This window comes from Somniosus microcephalus, unplaced genomic scaffold, assembly GCF_052327205.1.
Source record: "Somniosus microcephalus isolate GS21.2 unplaced genomic scaffold, FLI_Smic_1.0 scaffold308, whole genome shotgun sequence".
NCBI classification, from domain to species: Eukaryota; Metazoa; Chordata; class Chondrichthyes; order Squaliformes; family Somniosidae; genus Somniosus; species Somniosus microcephalus.
In genome coordinates this window covers 163,953-174,928 of record NW_028225495.1, presented here as the reverse complement: position 1 = coordinate 174,928, position 10,976 = coordinate 163,953, and the positions used below count along the sequence as shown (strand labels likewise).

The window sequence follows — 10,976 nt, the reverse complement described above, 5'->3', positions numbered from 1 at the left end:
TAGCCCTCCCCAAATGCATTACCTCACACATCTCCGGATTGAATTCCATTTGCCACTTATCTGCCTACCCGACCAGTCCATTGATATCTTCCTGCAGTCTGCAGCTTTCTTCCTCACTATCAACCATACAGCCAATTTTTGTATCATCTGCAAACTCCTTAATTATGCCCCCTACAGTGAAGTCTAAATCATTGACATATACCACAAAAAGCAAGGGACCTAGTACTGAGCCCTGCGGAACCCCACTGGAAACAGCCTTCCAGCCACAAAACCCCCCTGTCGACCATTACCCTTTGCTTCCTGCCACTGAGCCAATTTTAAATCCAACTTGCCACTTTGCCTTGGATCCCATGGGCTTTTATCTTTCTGACCAGTCTGCCATGTGGGACCTTGTCAAAAGCCTTGCTAAAATCCATGTAGACTACATCAAGCGTGCTGCCCTCATGAACCCTCTTTGTTACCTCCTCAAAAAAATTCAATCAAGTTAGTCAGGCACGACCTTCCCTTAACAAAATTCATACTGACTGTGCTTGATTAATTCGTGCCTTTCTAAATGATGATTAATACTGTCCCTCAGAATTTTTTCCAATAATTTGCCCACCACCAATGTTAGGCTGATTGGTCTATAATTACTCCGCCTATCCCTTTCTCCCTTTTTAAACAACGGTACCATGTTAGCAGTCCTCCAGTCCTCCGGCACCACACCTGTAGCCAGAGAGGATTGGAAAATGATGGTCAGAGCCTCTGCTATTTCATCCCTTGCTTCTTTTAACAGCCTGGAATACATTTCATCCATGCCTGGGGATTTATCTACTTTCAAAGATGCTAAGCCCCTTAATACTTTCTCTCTCACTATGTTTATCTCATCTAATATTTCACACTCCTCCTCTTTCACTACAATGTCTGCATCGCCCCTCGCTGTTTGTAAAGACAGACGTAAAGTATTCATGAAGAACCATACCCACCCACGTCTTCTCCTCCACACACAGGTTACCTCTTTGGTCTCTAATGGGCCCTACTCTTTCCTTAGTTATCCTCTTGCTCTTTAGATATTTATAAAACATCTTTGGGTTTTCCTTGATTTTACTTGCCAATATTTTTTCATGCCCTCCCTTTGCTTTGTTAATACTCTTTTTAATTTCACCCCTGCATTTTCTATACTCCTCTCGGCTTTCTGCAGTATTTAGCTCTCGATATCTGACATAAGCTTCCCTTCTTTTCCTTATCCTACCCTGTCTGCCCCTTGACATCCAGGGGGCTCTAGATTTCGGAGTCCCACTCTTTTCTTTGTGGGAACATATTTGCTCTGAACTTTCACTATCTCCTCCTTGAATACCTCCCACTGCTGTGACGCTGATTTACCTTCAAGTAGCTGTTTCCAGTTACTTGAAGGTTTCAAAACTTTTGTTTATACAGGTATTAAGTGATATGGAACCAATGTGGGTAAATGGAGTTAAGATACAGATCAGCCATGCCAGAACAGGCGCAAGGGGCTGCATGGGCTCCTCCTGTTCCGATGCTGCTATGCACCCTTATCCGAAGTTGGGTTTTACTCCCGTTATATCTACACAGCACCTCAAACGTTTTTTTAATAACTTGTTTCTTTGCTTTTATTTGCCCCCCCCCCCCACCCTCTTAGGAAGATCTCTCAACTTGAAGCCTTAAAAAGCGAACCGGTTTGATTTCCTGGCTGACTTGAAGACGGCAGTGAGGGGAAGCAATTCGAAGAGCTCTCTGTTCATATCGTCTCTGAAGATGGCCAATCAAACGGAATGCCACAAAGACAATTGCACCAATTGTACACTAGATTATTCTATCCACCAGACCCTGTTTCCCACTGTCTACATCACTGTCTTCATCATCGGCCTCCCAACTAATCTCCTGTCCCTCTATCACAGCTACCTGCAGATCAGGCAGGGGAATGAGCTTGGAGTCTACCTCTGCAACCTGACCATCTCCGACCTATTGCACCTTGCCTGTTTGCCCTTGTGGATCCAATACTTGTTGATGGAAGATAATTGGGTGAACGGCGAGTTCCTTTGCAGGGTCACTGGGCTGGTCCTCTACGAGAATATATACGTCAGCATTGCATTCCTCTGCTGCATCTCCATGGATCGCTACTTAGCAGTGGTCCACCCTTTAAGATTCCACGCCTTCAGAACTTTGAAGGCTGCGGTCCTGGTCAGTGCCCTGGCCTGGGTCAAAGAGATCGGAACCAGTCTGTTCATTTTCAACCACCACGAGACGGTGATAGATGGAAATAATCATTTATTGTGTTTTGAACATTATCCGCTGCAGTCCTGGCAAAGGAAAATAAACTATTACCGCCTCTCGGTCGGGTTCCTTTTCCCCATTCTTCTGCTGGCCTTTTCCTACCGCAGGGTGTTGGTATCTGTCCGGGAGAGTCAAGGCATTCAACGGGATCAAAAGCTAAGGATCAAGAAGTTGGTGTTAAGCGCCATTTTCATTTCCTGCATTTGTTTTGCCCCTTACCACATTCTGCTGCTGGTTAGAACGCTATTTGAGGACAACTGCAACTTTGCGAGGAGCTCCTTCCACTATTACCACTTCGGGCTGCTGTTGACCAGTTTGAACTGCGTGGCCGATCCCATTCTCTACTCCTTCATCTCCGAGAGCACACGGGGGCTCCTGATGAGACTGCTGGAGCCTGTGGTGAACCTCCTTCATTGCAAAAAGAACGAAAGTGAATGCTCGCAGGTCAACCCGCCAGAAAGCTACAGATTGAACTTTAACCCCGTATCAGCCGGTGTCAGCCGTGGCTCAGTGGGTAGCGCACCTTCCCAGTCAGAAGGCTTTGGGTTTCAGTCCCGCTCCACAGACCTGAGCTCATAAATCCAGGCTGACAACTCCCAGTGCGGTGCTGAGGGAGGGCTGCACAGTCGGCGGTGCCGTCTTTCGATGAGATGTTAAACCGAGGCCCCCGTCTGCCCACTCGGGTGGATGTAAAAGATCCCATGGCACTATTTCGAAGAAGAGCAGGGGATTTATCCCCGGTGTCCTGGGCCAATATTTATCCCTCAACCAACATCACTAAAAAAACAGATTAAGTCTCCTGCTGTTACCATATTAGTTGCTATCAGCTGATGCTGCTTTAGAGGGGAGGGGAATGTGTCGTGCAATACCCTCGATTCACAGACGTTCCTCTACTTTTATTTTGAACGTATTAAATAATTAACCAATGCTTCAAAACCCCATCCTGGCATGAAAAATGCCGGCTGAAAAATAGCTATCCCGTCTAATCCCACTTTCCAGCTCTTGGTCCGTAGCCCTGTAGCTTACGGCACGTCAAGTGCATATCCGAGTCTTTTTAAATGTGATGAGGGTTTCTGCCTCTACCACCCTTTCAGGCAGTGAGTTCCAGACCCCCACCACCCTCTGGGTGAAAAAAGTTCTCCTCAACGCCCCTCTAATCCTTCTACCAATTACTTTAAATCTGTGCCCCCTGATTATTGACTTCGCTGCTAAGGGAAATAGGTCACAGAAATCACAGACAGAAATCACAGAAAACCCCACAGTGCAGATAGAGGCCATTTCGGCCCATCAAGCCTGCACCGACACATATCCCACCCGATCCCCGTAACCCCTACACCAACACATATCCCACCCTATCCCCGTAACCCCACATATTTAATCCCCCTAACACTAAGGGTCAATTTATCATAGCTAATCAACCTAACCCGCACATCTTTGGACTGTGGGAGGAAACCGGAAACCGGAAACAGGAAACTGGTCCTTCCTATCCATTCTATCTAGGCCCCTCATAATTTTATACGCCTCAATTAAGTCTCCCCTCAGCCTCCTCTGTATTGGAATAGAGCTCCCAAGAACTATTGGGATCAGATTAGAGTTTTCAGGAAGGATCAGGATTGGATTGGAGCGTCCAGTAAGTATTGAGGTTGGATTAGAACCTCTGCTAAGAACTGGGTTGGTTTAGAGTTTCAGGTAAAGATCAGGACCAGACTGGAGCTTCAGGGAAGAGTTGGAATCGAATTAGCGGGAGTCATTTGAACCTAACGCGCCTAGCGAGAAACTGACAAGATTAGATCGGCTGCCCATTTTACTCACCGACCCAATTTTGCACCCCGTTGAAGTAAATAGAATGTAGAATCGGACAGGGCCTAAAATAGATATCCCACCTCATCCTATCCCATCCCATCTCATCCCATCCCATCCTATCCCATCCCATGTCATCCCATCTCAGCTCATCTCATCTCGTCCCGTCCCTTCTCGTCCCGTCCCGTCCCATCCTGTCCGATCTCATCTCATCCCATCCCATCTCATCTCATCTCATCCCATCCTGTCCCTTCTCGTCCCGTTCTGTCCCGTCTCATCTCGTTTTGTCCCATCCCCTCCCGTCTGTTCCTGTCTGGCCAGTTAGATTAAAATTACCTCCAGGGTTTCTGGTGTGAATTGCGATTGCATCAGAGCCTCTATAAGGATCAGGGTTGGTTTAAGGGAGTGGGACATTGTGGGCATCCAGTGTTTCCAATTATCACTTTCAGGTCAGGTGTAGCACAGTTAGAGGCAGAACAAAGCTTTCTCTATTCGGCCCCAACAATGTGCCTCAGCCCCAATCTCTGCACTAGTGTGACGTTTTGTGACTTGACATGCTGTTCCCTCTCCCGAATGAGATCACCAATTTTGTACACTGTTTGGGGGAATTTTGCACTGTGTGCTGATGCCCACTACAAAACTGTCCAAACGCATTTCACAAATGACCCTTACAGCCAGCAGCCAGAGGAAACTTTCATCCATAAGGGTGGGAGGAGGCTGGTGTGGGGCATAAACACCGACACAGAACGGTTGGGCCGAATGGCCTCTTTCTGTCCTGTAAAATTTGATGTAATTCTGAAATAAACGCAGAGAATGCTGGCCATGAACTGACGGACAGTCAGAATCTGTAAGAGAAACGACAGGTTAACATTTCGTGTGCGACCCATCATCAGAACCGGGGATTCTGAAGGACACAATTCAGGAGCTCAGTCGCGAAGAATTCTTCCTGGAGATGTGAGGCACCAATCAGACCTGTTCTTCTGTTGAGCGAGTGCAGGTGTCAAGGGGGTTGACAGGTTCGTGTATCAAGGCTTTCTGAAAGTCGATAGAAATCTCATCCACTTTATGTGTCCTCTCTGTCATTTCTTCAATTCCATAATTCCACAGGGGCAGCCATTCCTACTGCATGCTTCAACTCCTTTACCAAGATGGCGCCTTGTATTAAAGGCAGGCTAAACCAACGTCGCAGCTCAAGATCCCAACTTGGCTACCTCAGAGGCTCTTTAGTGCCTAAAGGATCCGGGGAAAATCACCCCCCGAATAGTTTACCAACAGTCAATGGAAGATTAACTGACATAGAATTTTCTGCCTTATCTTCTTTCACAGATGTGAGTCACATTCACTCTCTGGTATAATTTTCCTTTCCAAGGTAATTTGGAAAATTATTCTCGGAGGCTCCTCCGTTTCTCCTCTAGCTTCCCTCGGGATCCTTCACACATTGCGTAATTGTTCGGGAACGTCAAACATGACAACAATGGTGTGTCAGCCGTGGCTCAGTGAGCAGCACCCTCGCCTCTGAGTCAGAAGGTCGTGGGTTCAAGTCCCACTCCAGAGACTTGAGCACAAATTCTAGGCTGACGCTCCAGTGCAGTGCTGAGTGGGAGCTGCATTGTTGGAGGTGCCGTCTTTCGGATGAGACGTTAAGCTGCCCTCTCAGGTGGACGTAAAAGATCCCATGGCAGTATTTCGAAGAAGAGCAGGGGAGTTCTCCCCGGTGTCCTGGCCAATATTTATCCCTCAATCAACATCACTAAAACAGATTATCTGGTCATTATCACATTGCTGTTTGTGGGAGCTTGCTGTGTGCAAATTGGCTGCCACGTTTCCCACATTACAACAGTGACTGCACATCAAAAAAGTACTTCATTGGCTGTAAAGTGCTTTGGGATGTCCGGTGATCGTGAAAGGCGCTACAGAAATGCAAGTCTCTCTTTCTTAACAGAAGGAAAAACCCGCCAGGAATGTTTCTATGCAACTCAACGTAAAAGAAAAAGAAAGACTTGCATTTATATAGCACCTTTCACGACCACCGGACGTCTCAAAGCGCACCAAAACATACCAAAACTCTTCGAAAATATCAGCGTTGGAACGCCTCCTGTACCTTTGATATCCCCAGACTCTTCTCAAGAACTTCTGACTTGCTATCAGGAACATACTGAAGGCAATAAAGATTTACATTTCTATAGGCCTTTTGGAACCTCAGGAGGACGGCACCTCCGACAGTGCAGCACTCCCTCAGTGCTGCAGTGGGAGTGTCGGCCACAAGCCCACGATCTTCGGACTCTGAGGCGAGCGTGCTACTCATTGGGCCGAGGCTGACGCATTGCATTTCCTGTACAGTTACCCATTGCTACAGCGCCTTTTTCGACCTCAAGACACCCCAAAGCGCTTTACAGCCAATTAAGTACTTTTTGAAGTCTAGTCGATGCTGTGATGTAGGGAAACGCGGCAGTCACTTTGCACACGGCACGATCCCTCAAACAGCAGTGAGATACAACGCCCCGTGCTACAGGGTGAGAAGTTGCGGGCTGGCACACGATGCGATGCTGATCAGAGGGAGGTCCCCGAGGGCAGACTCCCATGCAGGGAGGCTAAGTAAACGATAGATTATCACCCTTATCTCCTCCTGGGCGTGCGCAGGTCTAGCACCAAAAGAGGCCTAAAGAATGTGAAGGGAAAGTCTCATAAAGTGGGCCAATTTGATTCAGCCTTTTGTGACATTATTTATAATAAACAGTTTATTTTTGTGAGTAATCAACTTAAAGGTTTTATTTCTGTACCACACTTTATCACTATGAATTGTAATTATATTTTTCTTAAATTGCAATAACTTTGTAGCATCAAAGTTAATTAAAGTTTGTCAAATGCATTTTAAATAAAGTTTGGCTTGGCTTGCCTGCCTAAAAAGCAACTATTGCAATCACGGAGAATATGTGACTTTGAACGGTGAGTCCCGCAGTTTATCCCACGGGATGGAAATTCTGATTGGGAAACTTTACAGGAATCATGTTGGGGCGAGGGCGATGGAAAGGACTGAGTGGGAATGTCTCAGGATTCGCTGCTGGGGCAGCTTCTCTTTCTAATGTCTAATCATTGCAATCTGGTCAAATGTGAAGAGAGGTTATACCTATCGGGAAAGATTGAAGAGGCTGGGGCTCTTTTCTGTAGAAAAGTGAAGACTGAGGGTTGACATGACAGAAGTCTTTAAGATTATGAAAGGGTTTGATAGGGTAGACATAGCGAGGATGTTTCCACTTGTGGGGAGACCAAAAACTAGGGGCCATAAATATAAGATAGTCACTAATAAATCCACCAGGGAATTCAGGAGAAACTTCTTCACCCAGAGAGTGGTGAGAATGTGGAACTCGCTCCCACAGGGAGTGGTTGAGGCGAAGAGCACAGATGCATTAAAGGGGAAGCTAGATAAACACATGAGGGAGAAAGGAATCGAAGGATATCTTGATAGGGTGAGATGAAGAAGAGTGGGAGGAGGCTCGTGTGGAGCATAAACACCGGCATAGACCTGTGGGGCTGAATGGTCTATTTCTGTGTTGTAAATACTATATAATAATTATATAAACCAGGTGGGACAGTGGAATGTAATTTCAGATATTATAGAGCGAGCTGGGAAAAATATGTAAGTGGGCAGATCAATGGCTGATGCAGTCGTGTGTAAAGTACCACATATCGGAAGGAAAAAGACAGATGCGCTTCATAGATGGTGTGGAGGACGAGGCTGAAAGAGACCTCAACATTCAACATGTCCAACCAAGTCATAGCAGCACTCAACAAAGCCAATGCAATGTCGAACTATATCGCTGACAGAGTGAAAGAGAAGACAGAGGAGGTTGTGATTACACTGTACTGTGCTCTGGTCAGATCGTAGCTCCAGTACTGTGTCCAGGGAAACAATCAAGCACTAGAGACAGTGTAGAGAAAAGCCACACGGCTGATCCTTAGTGCCAGGGATTTGAGCAGTGATGAAAAGCTGGAGAAACCTGGGGGGAAAAATTGGATGGCGTCCATTTTGGGGCGCTAACGTCACCAGGGCGATAATTTTAGCGCCTTGAAAAATTTAGCGCTCCCCCTGCCATAAATTCAGTGGTAGCGCCCCAAGCAGGAGGCGGGGGGCTACTGGAAGCGCTCCACCTCCTCTTTGGGGCGCTACTACTGAAACCCTCACGGTGGCACGTAGCATCGCATCATTCTAGGCCCCCACCGGGGAGCGGGGTGCCGGGAAAAGAGCCCGGCACTCGAGGAGCGATTGCGGTCAGCATACAAAAGCGAAAGTGGGCAGGTGCTGGCAGTCAATTAAAATTAAAATGGCCGCCCGACACCTGCCCTTTAACTTGCGCCGCTGCCAAACCGCCCCCTGATCCTGTCGGACATATCGTCCGGCGATAGGTCAGGGGGCGTAAGGGAAGTTTGCAGCTGGGGCGCTGCGCATGGCGATGACGTCATCGGCGGAGGTGCAGCGCCACTGGGCGCTACCAGCTACCGCCGCCGCTAACCGCCTGCTGAATTTCGCAGGAAGGCGCTAGCGGTGCCGCGCCCGGGCGCCAGGGGGATCCGTGCCCCGTTAGCGCCCCCGAAGGCGCAAACGTGAGGCGCAAACCAACCCAATTTTTCCCCCACTGGTCTTGTCAACCTAGTAAGGAGGCGCCTGCGAGGTGACCTTATGTGACTGTATGTAAGAATGTCGTTGAGGGATGGAAGCCTAAACCCGGGAAATGACTTTAATTTGCTCCATCTCCCTCTGTGCCCTGGCCGAACCAAAATCTGTCGAGCTCTGTCTTGAAAATGTCGATTGTCTCCCGGCATCCACGGCCTTTTGGGGGAGAAAGTTCCAGATTTTCCCCCTTTGTTTCTGTTCACGGCAGCCAATTTGCGCACAGCAAGCTCCCACAAACAGCAATGTGATAATGACCAGATCATCTGTTTTTAGTGACGTTGGTTGAGGGATAAATATTGGCCCCCAGGACTCCGGGGAGAACTCCCCCCTGCTCTTCTTCGAAATATTGCCGTGGGATCTTTTACCTCCACCTGACGGGGCCTCAGTTTAACGTCTCATCTGAAAGGCGGCACCTCTGACAGTGCAGCACTCCCTCAGCACTGCCCTGGGAAGGTTAGCCTGGAATATGTGCTCAGGAAACAATGAAGGGAATATAGAATTGTTCTGGATGGATGACTTAAGATGGACTTCCTCACCTGTAAGTAATCCTGTGAGATTAGAAATACTTCAATGGCTCACGGCGGTATCGGGGGGTCTTGAGAACAAACGGAAAAGCTTGTGTGTCTAAGTCCCAAAATATTCCAATCATGGAAATCTTTCCTGTGATATAGGCCTCTATAGGTTGTAGAATTGTGCTGAACTCCTTTCCTGTTACACACATCCTGCCTTTGTTACCTCAGGTCTTGACTATTCCAACACTCTCCTGGTCGGCATCCCACCTCCCACCCTCCGTAAACTTGAATTTATCCAAAACTCACTGTCTGTGTCCTAACTCGCACCAAGTCCCGTTCGCCCATCACCCCCTGTGCTCGCTGACCTACATTGGCTCCCGGTTAAGCAACGCTTTGATTTTAAAATTCTCATCCTTGTGTTCAAATCCCCCCATGACCTCGCCCCCTCCCTATCTCTGTAACCTCCTCCAGCCCTCCAAACCTCTGAGATCTCTGCGCTCCTCCAATTCTTGCCTCTTGCGCATTCCCCGATTTCCATCGCTCCGCCACTGGTGGCCGTGCCTCCAGCTGCCTGGGGCCTAAGCTCTGGAATTCCCTCCCTAAACCTCTCCGCCTCTCTCTCCTCCTTTAAGACGCTCCTTAAAACCTACCTCTTTGACCAGGATTTTGGTCACCTGTCCAATAGCTCCTTGTGCGACTCAGTGCCAGATTTTGTTTGATAATCGCTCCTGTGAAGCGCCTTGGAATGTTTTTACTACGGTAAAGGCTCTATATAAATACAAGTTGTTTTTGTTAACTTCATTTAATATTTCCATAAATCAAAGACTACATTGGGAAGCTCTTTCAAAGAGCCGGCACAGGCACGATGGGCCGAATGGGCCCCTTCTGTGCTTTAAGATTCTCTGATTCTATTCTAAGGTTATTAGGGATTCGAGCTTTGCAGTAAATGAGAATAATGCTCCCTCTGCTGGCAGTGGGAGGGACTGACACCAGCCCGATCCGTACAAAAGAAAGAACTGCATTTCTATAGTGCCTTTCATGACGTCCCAAGGTGTTTTACAGCCAATGAAGTACTCTTGAAATGTAGTCACCATAGGAAACGTGGCAGTCAGTTTACGCACAGCAAGCTCCCACAAACAGCAACGTGATAATGACCAGATAATCTATTTTAGTGATGAATATTGGCCAGGACACCGGGGAGAACTCTCCTGCTCCTCTTCGAGATAGTGCTACAGGATCTTTTACGTCCACCTGAGAGGGCAGACGGAACCTCGGTTTAACGTTTCATCTGAAAGACGGCCCCTCCGACAGTGCAGCACTCCACTAGAGCGTCAGCCTAGATTTCTGTGGTCAAGTTCCCTGGAGTGGGACTTGAACCCACAACTTTCATAATTCAGAGGCGAGGGTGTGTCACCCACTGAGCCATGGCTGAGTTCAGTTCCACAGCAGTGAAAGGTAGAAGTGGAGCTCTCTGGGTTCGATTGTAACTGTCGGGCGGCCGATCGGTGCAGCTCACCAGCTGGCCTCCTGATAATGCCGATGAGAGGCCCGGTGCAGTTTGAGGGCCGGGCCTCGTCACTATGCTGCTGACCAGCCGCCGGCGCTACTCAGCCGGGGGGGCATCACACCGACTGACGGGTGTCCATTGTCCAACAGTGATCACTGGTTGGTGATCAGGAGTGGGGAAGTGCTACCGGGAGAGAGATTACACTCCATAT

General features: G+C 48.1%; 1 protein-coding gene across 1 annotated transcript; it reads left to right on the top strand.

The window, feature by feature from the left end:
• Positions 1-1,643: 1,643 nt before the first annotated feature.
• LOC147081897 (G protein-coupled receptor 68-like) lies at positions 1,644-6,985 on the top strand. Its single transcript, XM_085980599.1, has one exon. The coding sequence runs from the start codon at positions 1,756-1,758 to the stop codon at positions 2,851-2,853; it is 1,098 nt and encodes a 365-aa protein (XP_085836725.1). The 5' UTR covers positions 1,644-1,755; the 3' UTR covers positions 2,854-6,985.
• The last annotated feature ends 3,991 nt before the right edge of the window (positions 6,986-10,976 follow it).

Coding starts and splice junctions, on each gene's coding strand:
- LOC147081897 (XM_085980599.1), top strand. CDS start 1,756: ATGGCCAATCAAACGGAATGCCACAAAGACAATTGCACCAATTGTACA.